This window comes from Macrobrachium rosenbergii, chromosome 5, assembly GCF_040412425.1.
Source record: "Macrobrachium rosenbergii isolate ZJJX-2024 chromosome 5, ASM4041242v1, whole genome shotgun sequence".
Lineage (NCBI taxonomy): Eukaryota > Metazoa > Arthropoda > Malacostraca > Decapoda > Palaemonidae > Macrobrachium > Macrobrachium rosenbergii.
The window spans coordinates 39,100,734-39,122,989 of NC_089745.1; the positions used below are offsets into that span (position 1 = coordinate 39,100,734).

General features: G+C 38.3%; 1 protein-coding gene across 1 annotated transcript in view; it reads left to right on the top strand.

Moving 5' to 3' along the window:
• Aldh (Aldehyde dehydrogenase) overlaps nucleotides 1-17,023 on the top strand; it is a 29,168-nt gene extending 12,145 nt beyond the window's left edge. The window contains exons 5-10 of the mRNA XM_067104089.1: nucleotides 1,581-1,768; nucleotides 4,182-4,331; nucleotides 5,493-5,630; nucleotides 7,142-7,306; nucleotides 7,446-7,603; nucleotides 16,325-17,023. Coding sequence (XP_066960190.1) covers nucleotides 1,581-1,768; nucleotides 4,182-4,331; nucleotides 5,493-5,630; nucleotides 7,142-7,306; nucleotides 7,446-7,603; nucleotides 16,325-16,472 — 947 coding nt within the window. The 3' untranslated portion in view covers nucleotides 16,473-17,023. The remainder of the gene's footprint in view (nucleotides 1-1,580; nucleotides 1,769-4,181; nucleotides 4,332-5,492; nucleotides 5,631-7,141; nucleotides 7,307-7,445; nucleotides 7,604-16,324) is intronic.
• Nucleotides 17,024-22,256: the final 5,233 nt, after the last annotated feature.

A 22,256-nucleotide genomic window follows, 5' to 3' on the forward strand; every position in this document is an offset into this window, starting at 1 on the left:
TGTTTCTAGTGTCACTAGGTATTTAAATTTACCAGTCACTAGGTACTTAAATTTACCAGTCACTAGGTATTTAAATTTACCCATTATTTTAGCCCTCCTCTTCTGCTTGCTTGAAGTAGACCAGTTGGCACAATTCTTTGAGGACTTCAGGATATACCCTTGCAGAACAACAAAACTGGTTACACTTAAGGCTGAGGACATTAAACGGCCATACACCTGCTCATGTCCTTCACACTATTTGTTCACACTTTTTCCTCCTATGCAAAAAAAATGCATATAGGAAGAAAAGTAGCTTCAACTCTAAGTCAAGCAGAAGCACACACATCCACCTCCAACAACAGGCGAAGGTAAAATATTGGCTTACTGCCAGTTAGTGGCGGACTCCTTGCCCTCATCTGTCTACCAGCAATTAACTACCCTTCTATCAAACATCAGCAACAATTTCCAGATCACACTAGTTTGTGTATTTGCTGGAACGACAGAAAGGATATGAAGATGGAAAGGGAGCACAAGGCAGCCATTGCCATGATAAGAAGATCCATGTTTAGGCTGTAGTGTGCCCTGCTCTTGTAAAGATGTGCTGCTGTTTGTCTCATCCCATTCAGGGATTATCAGTTTTAGCATGTTTTCATCTCGCCTCATTTTCAAAATCTGTGATTTTTGGTATGTTGTGAAACATTTGCTATTTGTTTCCTTTGGTTGGCAGCTTTAGTGTTGCAGGGAGTTGCCCCATGTATTTGTCCACTCCTGCTTACATATCTGATCCAGTGCCCTCAACTGTTGTAGTGTTCTTGACCTCACGTAACTTCCTATACCTCTGTCCTCATGCTTCTGTTTATCTTTCTCTGTTGCATCCCCTCCTGACTTATGTCCCAACATTCACCCCCACCTGAAGCATGTGCAGTTCATTATCATTCAAATATTCAAAGAGCATCAAGCTGAAAGTACACAAACTCGAGATTCTGTCCTCGATTTGAGTATTAAGCTGAAAATACACAAACTGGAGATACTAGGCCCATTACTGAACACCAGAGAAATGATGGAAATCTCCATTAAGTGCCAAACAAAGGCATAATTTTTATATCAACAAGCCAAAAAAGGATAAAAAAGAATTATAAAGGAACTTTTGAATACCAGAAGAGAAATAGTGCATATTGATGGGGACATGTCGGTGATATGGCAAGACTGTGACTGAAGCAAAAAGTCACGGAAAGGAAAAACTCACCAAGAACTGGGAAACAACTCTTTGTAGACGTGGGATGCACAGCACACATCAGGTGCACTCTGAATAACTCGGAAGTTTGAGAGATGTTTCAGGCATATGCTGGACTGCAGTCTGGGCATGCACAGCAGCACCTTTCATCTTTCAGATCTTCATGTTGGTTTAGCTGAGTCTGATTTGCTTAGAATAAGGCAAATTACTATGTTCAATGGATTTTTGAAAAAAAGTATAGCTTACCTTGTAAGAGACTTTACAAGTGTCTTGGAAATAATGTAATGAAAATTTGAATGAGTAATATGATGAGTCAAGCCTGTTTTTGGTAAGGGAGTTATTTTTACATCTTGCAAAATTGTTTCAGGGAATACTGTGGTGATGAAATTGGCTGAACAGACACCACTAACAGGATTGTATGTTGCCAAGCTTGTAGCTGAGGCAGGATTTCCCCCTGGAGTTGTCAATGTTATACCTGGATATGGCCCAACTGCTGGTGCTGCTCTTGCCTCACATATGGATGTAGACAAGGTTGCTTTCACAGGGTCCACACAGGTTAGTACATACTCTGTACTTGCATAAAGTTTGACCCCTGCTTTTTAGAAAAAAACATTGATTTTATCATGTACTCTGTCTAGTGCAAGTCCAAATGTATTTAGACCCTCCACAGTTACATTCAGCTCTTCAAATAACAAATGAATGGTTAATATAACTGTTCAACACATACTAATGATAGGCTATAATGTAATTGGGGATTTGAAAATCAAGAATGAAAATTAAATCTAAGTAATAAAGTATTGTAATTATTAACAATAAATTTTTAAGGGATGCACATTTTATTACTAACACAGACATTATCAGAACATTAGGATACGTAATAGTATGGTAAATATAATGCAGTAGCCTCTAATTTATCAAATGTTTTGTGAGTCTGGTAGGGCTGATGTTCTGATAGGTAACAAAATCTGTCATACATATAATATATAGCCTAAACCAGAATGAAGTTTACACTTAGAATTCAGTAAAGAAGTTTAAGGAATTTGCTCCTAAAATTCAGTTAAGAAGTTCAAGTAGAGGTCTGTTAAGCTTTGAACATAAACAATACTAATATAGGTTATAACTTACATTAAACTATTTTATGAAAAGATTGATGGTCTAATGGTAAATAATATTGAAGAAATATGTAAAGGATGAAAATAGCATTCAGATTTTTGTTGTTGAATTATCTTGCAAATAGATATACAGATACCACCAGTGTATCAATTCCATAACCTTATGAGACCTGAGGCTGCAATATTGCCAGGCAATTTGTCACCAGTAACATAAATATCTTTTTTTATTGATTGTTGTAAGAAGAATTTTGCACAAACTGTCAGTATGTCTGTAAATCTGTATGCAGTGTGCAAACAGCACAACAGTAAGGAATAGTGGAACATTGGATCCTAGCTTGGAGAAAAAACTTACAGACTCTCAGATATGCCATTTGGGGAAAAAGATGCAAATGGCCAAATTCAGAAAAGAAAGTTAGCGAATGGGTGACTAACAGTTGGAAAGATTGATGCATTTTTGCAACAGGAGCTAGACAGATTTTAAGTTAAAGAATACAAAAAACTAGGCATAGGCCGAAAAAATAGGAACTACCAAAATTTGTGGCAAGTGCTGGGTGGTGTTTAAGATTCTTGAAAAGATATAACTTTACTAAGACATCTGACAAAAATTTTGCAAAAAAAATAAAGAACTGGAAGAATACACTAGTTTCCTTATTTAATATAGCACACCTCAGAAAAGAAATGAAAATGGTTTGTTATATTGGAAACATTGGCTAAACTTCCATGACACTTGATAAGCTCATGAACATTACAGTTGGTAAAGTCATGCCTCTTGAAAACTGTATGACAAAAAATCAAAATAAAAATTTCCTATCGGAATTGCCTGTACTGTCTAGCCACATGGACACTGATTGTAAACTTTGGCAACTAGATGACCCTAGTTGGAGGCAGACAGAAGACAGCAGGTGAATTTCCTGGAACTGAAAGCTATGTTCTCACTTCTAAATGGTTGTCGTATCGGTAGAAGGCGAGGTCATTGTGATAATGGTGGACAACTCTACCATTATAGCCTATCCCAGAAACCAAGAACCAATCATGGATGGTGAAGGATCTAACCTCAGTGCTGCTTGGCAGTGAAATGTATGTGTTGGTAGAGGGTAATTGTATCAGCATTATCTTGATATTCATACCCGGAGTGTAGCATACCATCGTAGACAGCCTCAGCAGAGAGAATCAGGTTCTTTCATCAAATTGTCACTTGACTCAGCAGCCCGAAAGTTGGATGCCATGTTACATAGCCAGGACAGTCTGGATATTTATGCATTCCCTCTCTTTGGTCTAGCTAGACTGGGTCATTATTAGTTTAGATTTTAGAGGCTTCTGCTGGTTGGTCTTAGCTCTTCTGTTTTTCTTGTTTATGAGACACAAGGATACTGTATATGTTATTTTGGGGACATTTGGACCATGAATGAGGGCCTGTACGATAGATAGGTTTTTGTGAAAAACTATTTGTATGTTGTAAAGACTTTATGCTTATCCCTCAGCAAAGTGTCAACTACATTTCATAATTATTTAAAATAATTTTTAAGTTTTTTTAGCAATCATCCTTTACAGGTTACTTTTATGTTTATTATGTGATTTGAAGGAATTGTTTGAATGCATGCACTGTAATGTTAAATTTGATTGTAATAATTGTAACGCCAATTAAGAGAGAGCTCTTTTTAACATAACACTGTAACATTTAAAAAGGTAAGAACTTTTTATTCTTGTCCAATGAGCATTATTATAGTCGTATAGGTTGATAAAGTAATTTTACTATACAAATAATGACCCTATATGACATGTATAGGTCATATGGTATTGTTGCTGCAGTATTTTGTTGAATACTTATTACCATTTTTTCATTATTATTGTTGTAGATAGGCCACCTCATCCAACAAGCTGCTGGTGCAAGTAATCTAAAACGAGTAACTTTGGAATTGGGTGGGAAGAGTCCAAACATTATTTTCAAGGATGCAGATCTTGATTATGCTGTAGAGCAAGCACACTTTGGACTCTTCTTTAATCAGGTATGTTTTTAATATGTTAACCTGGTTTCTGAAATAATACTACAACAGAACATTGAGTTGAGGATAGTCATTTGAATTATGCAAAAGGAATTTGTTTTAGTGAAAGTTTTTATCAGAAGTCTTGTTATGACTGTATTAGGAAGAAAACTTTTCTCTTGAACAGTTGGTATCTGCAGTACTGTTGGATTTATTATTTTACTTATTTACCTTAGTTTTTGTGAAGCAAAACTAGTCTGGCTTATATAAAATCTGTTATGTTTTTCTATTTCATATGAGTTGAATACTGTACTGGTGAGAGGATTACAGAAAAATTATTAAATTCTATTCATAATAAATACAAACTATTTTGATACTAGAACCTGTAACTACATTGATATTTATGGTGTGCCTTACACACTATATAAATGCAGTACTGTAGTTATAGAAGTTCCTTACAACATCCTTTCAAGCTTTAGTTGTTGCTTGTCCTTTTTCTTTCATTCATTACATTTTTATCTATTCATTTATTTTTTTCTTTTTAATCAGTAAGATCTCTTCTTTCTGTATTTGCTTTTACCTTCTCTTACAGTACTTCCTAATGAACACCTTATTCTTTGGAAGCTTGAATTTCAAGTCAGTGGCCCTTGTGGGTTTGTTCCATATGAATAAGGTTCATCTTCTGAGTAATAATGATAACAACAATAATAATAATAATTAACTTTGATGTGTCTCCACTTGGTTGTACTACTCCACACTTCATCCAACCCCAGTTTAGTTCATCGGTTAAAAATTTACTGTGAAAAGATGCTTAAGAATTTCCTAATTAACAAAATGAAGGAATAGTAATTCTGGATAGGTGAAGCTTGCCTGTGTAATCAGAGTATATCCAGAGTTCCTCACCCTGTGTTACTTAATTAAGTTCTCCTCTCAGTTACAGTGTTTTAAGAGTTTCAGTGGGATGACATAAAAACTTTGCTCCTTTATTATCTGTAAGATATTGTTTCTTTGTTAACTGAAACCTTGACCACATGACCCAGGTAGGGATATTAGTCTACCCATTCCTCTGCCATGTTCATGATAAAAAAACTAAAGTTTGTGAGGAAATGATATACATGACAGCAGTGTAAAGGTCAATCTTGAGGTTGTTGGTATGCAATTTAAAGAGTTCTTAACATCTTCCAGGGTCAGTGTTGCTGTGCTGGTTCAAGAATCTTCGTTGAAGACCCTATTTATGATGAGTTTGTTGAGCGCAGTGTTGAACGAGCAAAGATACGCAAAGTGGGCAATCCATTTGATTTTACAACAGAACAAGGTCCTCAGGTATGTTTGTGTTGAGTACAGTTTTCATGAATTTCATGGATTTCAATCTTTCAGATTTGATTATTCATGGATGTTTCATCAATAATTAAGTGGAATATATTTTGGAGTTTTGAAGCAATCCACTTACGCTTAAACAACTCGCTTAAGGGTAGGAATGTAAACAGAAACTTTGGTAGTCCTGAAATGCATGAAATACATATTCATAGTCTATCATCAAAATATACACAAATCATATACTGTATAAGTAAAAAAGGGAAGTAAAAAAGTTGGATGAATCAAGGCATGACAGACCTCATACTGCATCACAAGCAAGGAACTCACTCACTTAAGAACAAAGAAGCATGAGCTTGTTCTTCTCAAATCACAAGAGGCCATGCAAGAGTAGAGGAAGCCCACAATCTGAGCATAGCAATACAGCACAGGGTCACAAAAGCAAGAGATACAGAAAAGACTGGCTGCCTATCAGAAACCTTGTCTCAGTGATCCATCTCTCTGTTCCATGTTCTTGATACTGATCATATGTACTATTTTGTGCAACAGAGGCCAGGGTACTTAGAAAAAAAATGTAAGATTCTGAAATTCTGTGATTATAAGAATGCTAAAACTCACAGCCAAAGATCCCTGTAATGATTATAAGAATGCTAAAACTCACAGCCAAAGATCCCTGTATAAAAGTAGACTTGAGATCAGGAAGATTAACATGCAAGGCAAAGAAGTGAAGAGCAGATATTGGGAAAGTAGTATATGTGGAAAGAACAGTATGAAGACCAGTAAGAAGGCCCAGAAAATCATGAGAAAGATCATAGATGAAGACCTACACCAGATTGGAATACAAGCTGAAAATGCACAAGACAGGAAAGAACTTGTTTCACATCTGAGACTGTAAAGGGAAAATCTGGCTTTAAACATTAATGATGTTAAATGGTAACTATTGTGAATCCATTTGATAAGGGAATTACATAATGAAAAAACCTGCTGGCCAACCCTGTGAGAGTTTGAATCAGTTTAATTTAGTGGTTCTTATTAAAGAACTTATTTTTTTGTGAGTTGGTTGCTGTCCTTATTTTGACCATGGAATATAATTTCATGAAATTTGTAAAATCAAGAGAAATTATCAGGGAAAGGAAAAATATGTTAATCAGCTCTCTGCTTGTACCAGATGAATTAGCTTTGCCATATCAAATCATGAACATGATCTTTACACAGTGAGAAACAGAATACATTTCTTTTTGAATCTGAAATTAAGTGTTACAGCTATATTTAAAAGGAAATCTGCATTGGTTTCGGAAATGGTATAAAAGGTATTTAGTGCATTGTAGACTACAAGCTGTTTGCTACAACAGGAAATTAGTTTTTGAGAGCATTCTTTCTCAGATTAGTTATGAAAGTAATAATGTTAAGTGGTTATTGCTGTTCTTTGGTATATGTAGAGTTCTGATAATATTGTTTTGATTTAAATTTATTTCTTTAAAGCTTTCCAGCTGTTACAATGTACTGGTCAATTCTTCCAGGTTGATGAAGAGCAGATGACAAAGATTCTGGGTTTGATTGATTCTGGAAAGAGTGAAGGTGCCAAAATGTGTGTTGGTGGAGCACGTCACGGTGACAAAGGCTATTTCATTGAACCCACTGTCTTTGCAGATGTTAAAGATCACATGCGTATTGCTCGAGAAGAGGTAAGTGCCTTCCTTTAGGATGTGTTTCTTGGTTGTTATGCATTACTTTGACGTATTTTTTAACATACTATAGCTGGTTAAATTTGATTGTAAAACTTTCATTGTATTATTAAACTACCTATACTTAATATATTTGCAGATCTTTGGACCAGTGCAACAGATTTTGAAGTTCAGTGATGCTAATGAACTAATTGAAAGGGCAAATAATACTGAGTATGGATTAGCAGCTGCGGTGTTTACCAAAGATCTGGATAAGGCTAACCTGTTTGCTCAAGGGCTCCGTGCTGGTACTGTTTGGTAAGTTTCATAGTTCATTGCATATTTACAGCTGTCTTCATCCCCGCTTCTATCCCAAGCTAAGGGGTCTTCCTGGCTTGATCTGCCTCTCCAGCTATTTCTGTCAAAAGCATCATCCTCTGTTAAACCCTGCTCAAAATCCTTCCTCACTGTATCTTGCTATGTAATCCTTTGCCTCCCTCTTGACCTTCTACCCTTAACAGATTCCATCCAAGCCATCTTCACTCCCTCCCACTCACTCATCCCCACCTCATGCCTGTACCGACTCAGTCTTGACTCACTCTTTACAGTATATTAGTAACCATTTCCACCTTGGCACCTTAAAACCCATTTCAGCATCCTCATTTCTGTTTGCTCTAGCATTTGGTCATCATTCCTTCTTAATGCTCATGTTTCTGGACCATACATCATCACTGGTCTGATTAATGTACAATAGAGTTTATGTGGCACTCACATGTCATACACTACTCTCCAAGCTGCCTATATTCTCCTTCAACCTCATCTTCACACCCTCCCTCCTGTGTAAAATAGATCCTAAGTGTATGAAAATTTCTACCTATTTTAAATCTAGGTTTTTTCTGTGTTGTATAGATAACACATCTCCCTGCTTGCTGGATACCATAACCTTAGTTTTATGTAAGTAACCTACCAAATAGTTACATAGCTGTTAGTTTCTACTTACAATGCAGCTCAAAATTCAAAATTCGTGGTAGCGCTCTTTTGTTTTGGGTGTAGGTAGATAGTTAAAGAGTTCAATTCGTTTCTGCCGGTCAGTAACTAAACATTTGGTTATTGAGCAGCTCTTGTTTTTTGGGTTTTCACCAGATGGTAGCAGATTTTCTTCATTTGGTGAAGTACTGTTTGCTTTTTGGTAGTGTGCTACTATTAATTAGTTTAGCTAATTCAGGATTTCTAATTGTAATTTTCCTGACTTTGACTATTTTTCCTTGGACTAATCATGTCAGATTCTAGCCTGTCTACATCAGATACTGTAGTAAAGGCTGTAAGGCTAGGTTAATTTCAGGTAACTATGACAATCACACCGTGTGTAGTTCATATAGGGAGCAGGTTTGCTTGCCGGAACTTGGCTGTGACGAATGTAAGGACTGGGATAAGGGGAAGTGGAAGACTTTGCATGCATATTTAAAGAAATTGCAGCATGACAGACTAAGAAAGGCTACTACTAGGGCTGAAGCGAAGGCTTCTGCTAGTCAGGTTTTGTCTCCAGGAGTTGATGTGGCTGAATTACCTGTACCTTCAACACCTGTGACCTCTTTTTCCCCATCTTAAGTCCTCTGACTTTTCCTGTAACTCCGATCCCTGGCTCCCATTCTTATGAACCCAATGCTATTGCAAGCCTAGAAGAGCGAGTTGATCAGAAATTTGATTTGTTGGTGAATACCGTTTCCCAGATTGGAAACTCAGTGTGTGTCCTTATGGACAAATTTAACAGTGTTGTTGCATGTCTGCTTGGATGTGCTGCATACATTATCTTCTAGTGACTCGGACTCCAATGGGGTCAAAAAGGGCAGTCAGCGCTTCGCTCAGGTGTCGAGACCATTGAAGAGGTCTGGCGCCTCGGTGGAAGATGACTCTCCCCAGGCTCGTAAGCAAGCGCTGGAAAGGGTACACAGCCCTCTTCCTTTTGTAGTTTTTGGGAGTCCCCTCAAGCTCCTCGCTCCCATTCAGTGTCCACCGAGCTCCGTAAGTTGTCCAAGAAAGTGTTTGTTAGTCCTGTGTATGGACGCAAAGTGCCGGAGCACCCAGAATCCAAGAATTTAGTGTACAAGCGCCCAGGAGGTGATCTTTCTGTGTCAGGGCGGCCATCGTTTGAGTGATCAGTGTCTGAGCACCCTTCATATGATCATCCAGTGTCCAAGCACCTTTCGTATGAGCGCCCGGTTTCCACGCTTCCAGCTCGTGGGTGCCCAGTGTCCGAGCGCCCCGAGGGTGATTGTGTGTTGTATGGATGCTCAGTACATTGTATGGACGTCAGGTGTCCGAGTGTCCGTCATATGGGTACCCAGTGTCCGATCTTCAGGTATCCAACCCTTTAGTATCTGTGAAGTGTGTAAATGTTAGTAAGTGTGCTGTGTCCGATCGGTCTGTGAGCAGGTGCCCAGTGTCTGAGCATCCAGTATCAGTGGGTGCTAATGTTGATGTGTGTCCACCTGCCATTAACCATACGGCGCCACAAGTGGGACTCTCTGTACCTGGTGTATCAAGGGCCAGTTCCCCTGTAGTTGAGGATCTGTCTTTGACACCTATTCAGCACTGTCTTGATAACATTCTGAACCTGTTACAGAAACCAGCTCCAGTGGCTCAGGTTCCCACGGACCCTCCGGTGTCTCGTATTCCCTCTGAGGAAGAACCTGTGGATGAGGATGCACCTACGTCGAACTGTTTGGCTCTTTTGTGGTTCTTCATGGTGTGTTATCCGAATTTCTTCTCTCCAGCCGCTCCATCCTCTCCGGGCTTGGCATTTATGATGCGGCAACCTACAGGGTCGGCCAAGTTACCGCGTATGGTTCTTTCTTCCTCATCCAGGAAATCTGTTGCATGTATCAACGAATGCTGGTCGGAGAAGAGGGACATTGGAAAAGCAGTCTTTTGTTCGCCTCCTCCTCATCTGATGCAACAGGAGTACCTGTCGTATGCCACTGGAGAAGCTCCTTCCTTAGGAATTTCTGCCTCCTCTCAAGGGGACTTCTCCAGTCTCATTGATGCAACACGTTGATCAGTCTTCTCTTCAGCTAGGATTCTTTTTACCACTTCAGAGATAGATCATCTGCTGAAGGATATTTTTAAGGTCTTCGAGGTCCTGAGTTTCCTCGATGGGCTGTAGGAGCGTTGGCAAAAAAGACTGAGGACTGCTCATCGCTTCTGGAGAACTTTGCTGTGGATTGGTTGGATGTTGTGGCCTGCGTGGGTAGAGCAGTGAGAGACGACACCCCATGAGTTGGCCACCATTTTTATGAATGGAGTGCTTAAAAAGCAAGATTTGTGGTGCTTGTTCACTTATAAGGGGGTCACTCCCTCTCAAAGTTCTTCCCTGCTGTTCGTTCCATTAGATCACACCAATTTGTTTCCGCAAGAAACTTTGGAACAAGTAACAGGCAAACTGCAGAAGTCAATCCAAGACCTGCTCACTCAGTCTGTCAAGAGGACTAGGATCCCTGCATGACCACCTCCTTCTTTGGTTTCAACTGTCAGGACTTCTTCTCCATTGGCTCAGCAGCCCTTTCGAGGAAGTCGAGGCTGCTTCCAGTCTCGTCCGAGATCCAATCTGCGTCCAGTATGACCCAGCAAGAACCCTTCCAACAAACCCATCCCTTGCAAGTGTTACCTGTCCTCTGTGTCCCAGTGGGGGCAAGACTCCTTCATTTTTGGAGCAGGTGGGAGACAAGGAGATTAGATCCGTGGGTGCTACAAGTTTTAAAGGAGGGCTACGCAATCTATTTCAGGAGAAACCCCCCTTAGCAACCTGTCCCATCAGTTTAACGGCCTACTCTGTAGGCTCAGAGAGGTTTTCAGCCCTATCTTGGGAAATTTGGCTATGCTCAAGAAGCAGACGGTGGAGGAAGTCGAAGATACAAGCACAGAGGGATTTTACAATTGTCTCTTCATAGTTCTCAAGTCATCAGGGGGATGGAGACCTATTGTGGACGTCAGTGCTCAAATTCTTTATTCAAACTATGAAGTTGAAAGTGGAAATGAATCAGTTGGTCCTGTCAGCCATCCACCAGGGAGACTGGATGGTCACGATAGATATGCAGGACGCACACTTTCACATTCCAATTCACCCAGACAACAGAAAGTTTCTGAGATTTGTGTTCCAGGACAGGGTCTTACAGTTTTGGGCTCTGTGCTTCGGCCTCTCCACAGCCCCTCAAGTTTTTACTTGTGTTCTCGCTCCTTTGGCAAAGTGGTTGTACCTCATGGGGATAAACGTGTCTCTGTACCTGGACGACTGGCTCCTACACTCTCCCTCAAAATCCCAGTATATGAAGGACCTTCAGACGATTCTTCAGCTTGCACAAGTTGTAGGGTAGGATTACTGACAAACTTCAAAAGTCGCAGTTAGTCCCCACTAGGTCAATTCTGTATTTCAGAATAGTGATAGATTCCCTGAATTTTTGGGCTTTTCCGTCCGTACAAAAGATTCTCAATTTCATCAGGAAAGTCCAGAAATTCATTTCTCACCCCATCCTGCTCAGCCAATGCTTGGATGAGCCTTCTAGGAACACTGTCCTCAATAAAGAAGTTTGTTCCTCTGGGCAGATTACACACCAGACTACGCTACAGTTTACCTCAGAGCCAACTGGCAGAGGAGTCTTTCCAGATTCATTCATCTTCGAAATCACTTCCAAAATCAAGGAGGACCTTTGGTGGTGGCTGGTGGAGAACAGTTTTGCAACAGGGATGTCGCTGTCTCCTGTGAGCCCCAACCTAATGTACTCTGACGCATCAGATCTGGGTTGGGGAGCTCTTCTCAATGGCTTAGAGGTGTCGGGGTTATGGTCTCCAAACGAAAGAAACCTTCACATGAATGTAAAAGAGTTGAAGGCAATAAACCTAACTCTTCAGTGCTTTGCAACAGAGACCTTCTACAGGACAGTTGTGGTCCATTTGGACAGCATGACTGCACTGGCCCACATCAAGAACCAGGGAGGGACCCACTCCTTTTTGCTGTGTGAAGCAGCCAAGAACTTTTTTCTGTGGGCACAGAGCAACAAGACCACCATTGTGGAGGCTGTGGGGAAAACTGTCAGTAGACCTGTTTGCAATGTCAAGAAACCATCTTCTCCCTCTGTACTGTTCCCAGACAATGGTTCTGCAAGCTTGGGCGATGGATCTCGATTCCTCCATTCGGCGTGGTAAGGGAAGTGTTGAAGTTCAGCGCCCACAGCAACACTTCAGTGACCCTAGTGGCTCCTTTTTGGCCACACAAGGAATGGTTCTGAGACCTAATATTTGTAGATTATCCAAGGCTTCTACCTCAGAAGAGAAACCCACTCAGACAGCTGCACTATCAATGTTTTCACCTAGGCTTAATCACTCTCGCTCTGACAAGCTTCAGACTGTCAGGGAGCTTGTCAGAGTGAAAGGTTTTTCAAGGAAGGCTGCAGAAGCTATTGCAAAGTGTAGGCGACGATCTGCTGCAGTCTACTAAGCTAAGTGGACAGTTTTCGGGGCTGGTGCCAAGACAGAAATACATCCTCTTCTCAGACGACTGTAGCTCAGATTGCATATTTTTTGCTTTTCCCCAGATCCTCAAAAGGTTTAGCTACTTCAACCATCAAGTGTTACAGAGCAATGTTGAATTCAGTCTTTGAACACAGAGGAAGAGACCTTTCGTCAAATCTGGATATATGTGATTTGATAAAATCCTTAAATACTTGTAAGCAAGAAAAGCATTCTGAACTAGCTTAGAACTTGGATATAGTTCTCAAATGGCTCTCTAGCCCACCTTTTGAACCTCTAGAATCCTCTTCTCTCAAAGACCTGACGAGGAAGACCCTTTTTCTGATGGCCTTAGCTACGGCTAACAGGGCTAGTGAGCTGCATGCCCTTGATAAGAGGGTAGGCTTTGCTCAAGGTGATGGTGTTTGCTCATTGACCTTAGGATTCGTGGCAAAGAACAAAGACCCTGCTAACCCCTGGCCACGTTCCTTTTCAGTCAAGAGCCTGTCTAACATCCTAGGTCAAGCAGATCAAGAGAGAGTCCTCTGCCCAGTTAGATCTCTTCGTGAATACTTAAGAAGAACCAAGGGAATTAGAGGTTCTCTCCGAACCTGTGGTGTGCAGTTAAAGACCCCAGCCATCCTTTATCTAAGAATGCCTTAACATACTTTTTGAGGACTGTGATTTCTGATTCACACTCAAAGATTCAGGAGGATTTCCTGCCTTTATGTAAAGCCAAGGCACATGAAATTAGGGCCGTCACAACGTCGCTGGCCTTCAGACGTAACCTATCTGTGACTTCTATCCTGCAATCCACATATTGGAAATGCAAATCAGTGTTTGCGATGCTCTACCTGCACGATGTTGAAACAGTATATGAAAGATGCAGTACGGTACTCTAGGCCTGTACTGCGCAGCTGCCATGGTGTTGGGGGATGAAGGATAGGAGGAATGCCTTTATTTTCCACTATCTACTCTCCTTGAATAAGGATTGTTGTTTTCATGGGAAGCCTGATTGGCATTGTTTGAATTTTAACGTGTTTGTGGTGTAGGTTTTAAATTTTATTTGGTCATATTTTATTGTACTGCACCCAGGGCAAGGGGGCACACACATATTTGATGTGTCTTTTTGGATTGTTAGCTTTAGTGGCCTGCAATTGACTCCTACATTACAAAACACCCACCAAAGTGGAGGTGACTCTTGGTTGTACTGCCAAGCCAGTACAGGTTGAGAGGAGCTCCAAGTAGAGGCAGTACCTACCTGCCGTAGCTCCCTCACCAGGTAAGGTTACAACAAGGGTTTCACGATGCTAGCTAATTTTCTATTTCAAATTCATCTCCATCTCTGAGTGCCTTTTGAGTAGATTTGTCCATGTGTCCCACCACCTGTCAATGTGGGATTCAGCTCTGTAATTATTTGGTAAGTTACTTCTATAAAAATGACTATTTTTATAATAAAATAATTTTATGTATACCTACCAAATAATTACATGATCGGAGCCCTCTTGCCTCCCCTCTCATGGACATAGAGGATAAACGAATTGAGCTCTTTAGCTGTGTTGTACCTATCCTTTCCGAAAGTGGGCAGGGCAGTCTATGTTCTCCCAAAACAAAAGAGGGCTACCATGGATTTTTAATTTTGAGCTGCCGCTTAAAGTAGAAACTAATAGCTATGTAATTATTTGATAAGTATATATAAAACTTTATTTTATTATGAAAATGTAATTTTTATCCATATTTACCCTCATACTACCCTATTTAAGAGATCCCTGCCACTTCCTTGACCTTATTTGCAATGCTTCAGTTTCTGCTGTAATCACCAGATCACCCACATATACTGTTACCTCAACGGACCCCACCTTGTCTGATTTTGTTACTTGTTGGATGCTTAGTTGAATATGTAATAATTTTTTTCTTGAGTGTTAAAAGTTCTGACTACAGTGTCACATATATTTACATAATGTACCTGCTGTACATTGTTAGATTTATGCCTAAAAAGAAGTAATTTTTTAAAAGTGAAAGTGCTGATCTTTATTCATCTGGATTTCATGTGGTCAGAAGTTCTGAGATGATTAGTTAAATAAATTGTAATTACATGCATAAATGTACACACCTGTATTGGAAATAGGCAGCCACACTATTGTAAATCACTGTTAATCAAACATAAAAACAGTTCCTTTCATGAATTTCCTTAAAAGTGATTTGTTTCATTGTATGAATGTCTGCTCTGAAAGCTTTAAGATGTATGGCTAAAAGAAGTTTAATTGCACTTTGTGTGTACTATAGAATAGATAATTATTGTTAATTGTACATATATATACAACAGATTCAAAATGAATTCTAGTGATTGCACTGTGCTTTTTTTCATTAAATGAGCACATGCACTGAAATCATAAGATTTATGGTAAAAGGAATATATTTGCCTTAGCCTACCACCTCCTCACCTCATGACTTTGAAACGTTGCTGCTGTATACTCCATTATTTATGAATGGATTCAGCTATTCTGACTGACTAAAATGTCCTGAGTCACCACAACATACTGGGAACTTATTACGCTTGAATTTACATCTTTTAATGTAAGATTGCACAGAATCGGGCCCGCTGAACAATTTTTATTCTATGCAATTTTTCATTTGGAGTCGTTGTTAATGAGCTACAGGGGCATCCCTTGGATAGGCAAACTACCCCTCTTTTCATCTCTCCCTTACTTGTACAGTATTTTTAGTGACAATTTAAGGCAGTACTTTAATATAGTATTGTCTCTCTCTCTCTCTCTCTCTCTCTCTCTCTCTCTCTCTCTCTCTCTCTCTCTCTCTCTTTATATATAAAAATAACCCCATAACCCTGAAAGATGAATTTATTTCCCAGACAAGCTAAAATTTTGAAGGATAACCTTCGTGAATCAGTCCATGAATGCGGAACAACGCTTAAAATCAACCCACAATTTATATGAAATATTGGAAACATCTTTAAAAGTAGTTTTTTAGATTTGTCAACATTTTCAGTTTATCCAAAGATTAAAATTGTAAGGAGTTTCAGTAAATAAGATTTGATATAGTTATTAAGAATAAACCCTTTTTGCAATCCCTGTGAGAGTTAAGAATGTTAACTAAGTGCTTTGGTTAAACTGTGTATCAATAATAATTGTAATGTCTGTAAATGCGATGTAAATTTGTAGGTTACAGTTGATGCATAGGTTATCCATAAACCAAAGCATCAAATTATAAAAATTTAAGGTCCTCCTATTTTGCTAATACTTCAGACAGTTATAAAGCATTGCACTTTGCAATGCTGCATGAACCTGATAATTGTATACACAGTAGTTAGATTTTAAATTTAATTTGTACTTAATTTTGCAAAGCTAAGTTGCATTGTTTAACACCAAGCTGCTTGTATATCCCTAATGAAAGTTCTTGCTGTTACGACTCCGCCGTGCAGGTTTCTATACTTGATGTACTTATGGACATTTTATTGCTCCAGAGGGGTTTTAACTGAAAATTCTAGTTATGTCTTCATAAGTTTACATTTCTTTCCAGGATAAACTGCTATGATGTCTTGAATGCTCAGACCCCATTTGGAGGCTACAAAATGTCTGGACAAGGTAGAGAAAACTCTGAATATGCTCTTCGCAACTATTACGAAGTGAAATGTGTTATTACCAAGATGCCAAGCAAAAATGCCTAGATACTATTTTACTTAGAAGTATTCTACAGGTACTAGGTGGTAAGGACATGATAATCCACTGTGTACTGTATTCACTATATTGAAATATTACACTCTAATCCTTTGAGGCTGTACAAACTTGAATTATACTTTTGAGTTTATGTAATTACGTTTTTCATGATGCTGTTCAACTGTTGTGGACACCTTCACCTTTTAACAAAGTATGAAGTGATAAATAGTTCACTGTGAGTTTCACTGTGAGGATTTAACTGGGTGAAAATTATGGAGTTTGCAAAAGTAATGAGTGTGACATACATTCAAGAATGTAGCTTTGAACAATTTTTCTTTTAGAAGCAAATTTTTTCGGTCAGCCTATTGGGATTTTTTTCAGTGTATGTTATGTTTGTTTGTGTACTGAATGTTCTAGAGTAATCTTCATTCAGAAGTTTTCCTAGCAGTGTTATGCAATTAAATGCAACCAAAGTTGAATGGGCAAGTCTGAAGGGTTATGCGTGGTATTTCATGCCAACCAGATATATTGTTATACTATTTTAATAAAGAATTTAAGTAAATATGTTTGTTATTCAAGTAGCCAGAGGACAGAATAAATTTTTGGTCTTGCAGTATTCCTTATAAAAGGGTAATATATTTATAAGAAAAAAGATCTCATTGACTTCAGTTTCATAACAAAATGCTGACTACAATAATTCAGGGTTGAAAAATCAAAGGTAGCCAGTATATAACATCAAGTTTAAACTGTAGTTTTTTTTTCTGTTCTCTAGGATACAGAATGCTGTACTGAAGTAGAGGTGATTCTCAGGGTATTGTACAGTACACTGACTTCATAGAAAAATGACTTGAGACTCATAAACACTGTTTTCAGGTGAGAGACAACTCAGAGAGTGAAGGTAAATAAGGTTCATTGTCAGTATTTGGTAAATTGGAAATGCAAAATGATGCATCCAATGTAGAATTTTGTATATTCATGTCAGTATGTATACTCAAGACATGTGACTGCGCGTATTTTTATTTCATATGCTTAGTTTTTTCATAGAGTACTTTATTATGGCTATCCATCTTCCATTTTAAAGCTTACCATTTTTTCATAACTGAGTTAACCATTCTTGTGTATGACAGCCATACTGGTAACTATGTTTTTGCATATAAGTTCTCTTTATATGATATTTGCTGTGCTTGAAGCAATCTTGTGCTCAGTTTTAAATGGCTATTTTCCATAGAGTCATGGAGATGGGTTACAGTTTAGATGTGTTCAGTATTCAGATGTGTTGTATATTTAGCAGAATTTTTTTTAACTAGGGACTGTTCCATTTCTTTGGTTAAGTTCTAAGTTCTGATTTGCCTGTATACTTGAGGATCTGAAAATTTCTGTTCCTTGTTTTACGACTTGTGTTGGAAACTCCAAATGAAAGTTTTTGTTGTATGTGTAAAGGGTTAGATATCTAGATGATGTTTTCAGTAAATTACGAAGGTATCCAACTGCTTGCCACACTGCAGTAGGGTTTGTAGGAGGCTTTTGATTGACTAGTGAGAAAAATAGCAGAATCCTTGGTAAGAAAAGAGGAGTTTGGATGACGTAAGGTATGTATTGGGATAAGTACTGTACTTGATATTAAAGGGTTGTTGATAGATGCAATAAAAAAGCACTTGGTGTATGTTGCATAGACTGGTATGGTTTTAAAGGAGGCCAAGGAAAGGGTGTGATGTTCTTTGGATGTTATTTATGTATATATGAATGGAATGGGAAGTGAATAGGAAGTACTGCAAACTAGGGTGGTAGCTGAAGGATTAGATAAGAAAGCAGACTATGGATGAAATGTTGAGTGGATAATGTTTGTAAAAAAGTTACTTGATTTTTGACAATTAAAGGTTTTGCAGGCTAGTGAAAGTTTAAAGAGAATTTTAGGGTGCTTTTCATAGAGTAAAAAATGTCATAAACATACTTCAGCATATTGTACACACATCACAAACAGGCTGAATACAAATCAATGACTTACTTGCAGTCTTAGCCAGTGCTGCATACAATTATCCATCATTTACCATAGGTTCATTCTGCACTTAGATTCGCAACTCTTACAGTTCTTTGTTTAATATACTGTGTATGATATACTCATAGGTTTCCAGTTTGTTTTTAGGACATTTTACTGTAGTGTAGACATGCCCTTATGAAGAATAGGGTTGTGACTATTTGGAAGTCTGGAAAATAGAAGTAGCAAATAATATACCATATGGAATAATATGTTTAGCATGCCAAAATTTGGAATGCCTGAAAGGATTACGGTCAAATCTCTCTTGGAAATAAAGTGCAAATGCACCTGAACAATTCATAACAAATGCTGAATGCTGCTTCTCAAAATTTGAAGAAAACTCCAGATAGTTGAGCTGGAGTGGATCCAGATGGGATTATCTCATTGTTGTTTAAAAAGATACCAGGGTAATACTACTGTACCTCAGCTCATTTTTATAAATCGAATATGAAATGTGATAGAATTGAGGATAGCAGAGTGGATAAAAATCTAAGAAAAATGAAGAGAGAATTGTCAGGAAAACCTCAACCACTAGGGATGAGAGTGCTGCACTGTCTTCAAGAGAAGTTTTAAAAAAAGGAAGGACTAATTTACTGTCTTCATGTGGAGAATCTCACAGAAAGTGAGAATGAATGAATATCCATCAGGAGGAGAGTCTAAAGTAGAGAAGCTGAGCAAAGTATCAGAAAGGAGGAATGAATTAGGAATGGGGGAGACCTCACACATTTCATAGGCTTCATCCTCAAAAACAGTGTAATGTTGGGTTTAGGTGGATATGAAAGTGTTTACAGAGGTTTTATATACAAAAGCATTTCTGAGATCCAAGTCATTCTCATGGAACAGTTCTGCAAGGTGATGTATGACCTCAACATCACTTTACTTCAGGGCAAAAGTTCACGCAGTTGTTCCCCATAGCGGGGTAGTGACAATAGTGCACCTCATGTGGTGCACTGTAAGTGTTACTTAAGGTTCTTTCCAGCATCTCTTCAGGCCCTAGCTGCAGCCCCTTTCATTCCTTTTACTGTACTTCTTTTCATTTTCTCTTTCTTCCCTCTCTTAACGGCTGTTTCATAGTGCAACTGCGAGGCTTTCCTCCTGTTTCACTTTTGAAACTTTTCCTGCAAGGTTTTCCTCCTGTTACACTTTTCAAATCTTTCTACTCTCAATTTCCCTTTCAGCACTGAATGACCTAATAGGCCCCAGCACTAAGGCCTTTGGTCTAAATTCTATATTCCATTCCTTGCAGATGTTGGAAGAAAGTTACCCAAATCCACATAGCTGGTTGTAAAAACAAGTAACCTGATGATACACATGCTAGAGGACCTTTCCAATTACAAAAATGTGGAGGTCAGAATAGGCAAACATTTTCGTGTGAAAGGCATTTTGCCTGAGCTATATATACCCCCAAAATATGCAGAGAGAGTCACAGCCCTGCCCTGATTATACACTTACTGATTGAGGATGCAAACTTACGTCATTAGGTTATACACCTAAGAACTACAAAAAAATTGTAGATATGGCTAAGAATCACAAAGTTGAACTTCAACGAAACTTGTAATATTGGATAAAACTTGAGAGGAATGTGATTTTGAATAGAAGGAAGGAGAAAGAGAGTTATGAGGAAGATGAAAAGAAAAGAAGGATAGTTGAAGAGTGTGGCATAAAAACACAACCTGCCTGAATTGGAAAAATGGCCAGATTTCTAGATCCATTCCATATGATGTGCACTTACTATCAATATCATGAAAAATATAGAAAACTGGCTTTGCAGAGAGACGACGTTTAGCTTTTGTTATGCCGTGTACAGGAATATGTTGAAGACATGAAGATTTTCCTTGTACAAAGTCTTTGTCTTATGGTCAGATTTCTAGGTCTGTTTTCTGTGATGTTTATATAATGAATGTTATGGGAAAATCTAGAACACTGTGCAACATGTTACACATGTTTACTCTTATGTGAACTGAGTGCCCTCTAACCTGTAAAGGTTTGCATCAGGTATGTAAGATTGTTGTGTTGCCTAAATGGTTTTGACACCTACTGTTACTTTTCAGTTTCAAAGTTCCCAGAACTTTATCTTCTAGGTTAATTCTGCATTCTTAACAGCATTGCCAATACATTTGAATGAAATGCAAGCAGTGATCTGTATAGCCTGGATACTTTTCCCAGGCTGTGTTTGCAAAATAGTTCAACACCTCAAATACTGTGCTGTAACATCCATAAAGCAGGCTGGTAATTATATCAACTGCCCACATAAGAGAGACCAACATTTTTAGGGCACAAAAGATGAGAATACTAAATACAATAGTAGTTTGGTGTATTAAAATTTCAGCAAGCAAAGCCATACCCCTTTCCTAATCATATCCTTCATAACATACATCATTATTGGTATCCGAAAAGTCAGCATGCTGTTTTAGGATTATTGTAAGCCGTTCAGTGATAATAAATACAGTACAACCTAAATGGGCATGAATAATACAGGATACTGTATATATATATACAGTATATATAGTGATACAGGGAACAGGGAAATACTCCAGGAAGCATATCCAGAGGAAGACGGACGAAAACCACACATCACTAGGGCTGTCTTATTTATTTTAAAACCAACGTTTCGTAATTTTGTACTGAATTACATCTTCAGGGCTGTGTACAAGAAAAGATAAAAACATAAAAACAGTTATAAGTACAGTCTTAGAATATTTTAAAATGTTACAGTAAAATGAAATAAATAAGAATAAAACACAACCAACCTAGAGGTGAAACAGTATGTAACTAAATGGAAAGAAGCCACCACAGTAAGGAGTTAAGCTAAATACAGTTGACCAGCGGATGTATGAGTATTTAATGATGGTACAAGTTGTTTGATAAATAACGACTCTAAGATTGTTAAGTCTTGAGGGTTGGCAGTATGACCGATGACACTAAAATCTTGTTCTCAATGTAGGTTTTACATTGTTTTGAATGGTTCCTGATGTTGGAGTGCTCTGGGTTTGAGATTCTGCTACCTGTGGAAACTAATTCCCGATGTGAATCAATGCGCACCTTAAGAAGCCTACTGGTGGATCCCACGTAAACCCCTGAAATACATTTAGGGCAAGTATATTTGTAGATGACACCAGAGGACATATAGGACACAGCTGATCCTTTACCTTTAAACAAAGAGCCAATACTTAGAGGATTTTTGGGAATTAATTTGGCTGATATGGCTGGGAAATGTCTATGAATAATTTTTTTAAATCTTTTTTGAAAGGTTAAGTCACTGATATATGGAAAGATTGCAAAGAAATTCATTTTTTTGTACTGTTAGGACTTCAGGTCTTTTAGAGAAATGCTTATTTAGTAACTGATTTAACTTTCTATATACTAGCCTGAAGGAAAACAGTTAATTCTAAAGGAGTTAACTAGAAATAAAATCTCATTACGAAAGGCATTCCAGTTAGATGTGAGGACCAGTGCTCTATTAAGAAGGGTAAAAATGGAATTAATTTTAAAATTAAAATAACAGCTGCTATAAAAATTAGATCCGAGTCCTGTAAAAGTTTTCTTTCTAAAAATCGTGGTGTTAAAAGAATTATCTTGTCTATAAACTTGAACGTCCAGGAATGACAGGCAGTTGTTCTCCTTTTCTATAGTAAATTTCATGTTCGGGTGTAAAGTATTCACGTAGTCAAGGAAGAGATCAGCCTCGTATTCACCGTTGAAGAGAACGAACGTATCATCGACATACCTAGAATAAAAAAGAGGATGAAATCTTAGAGGG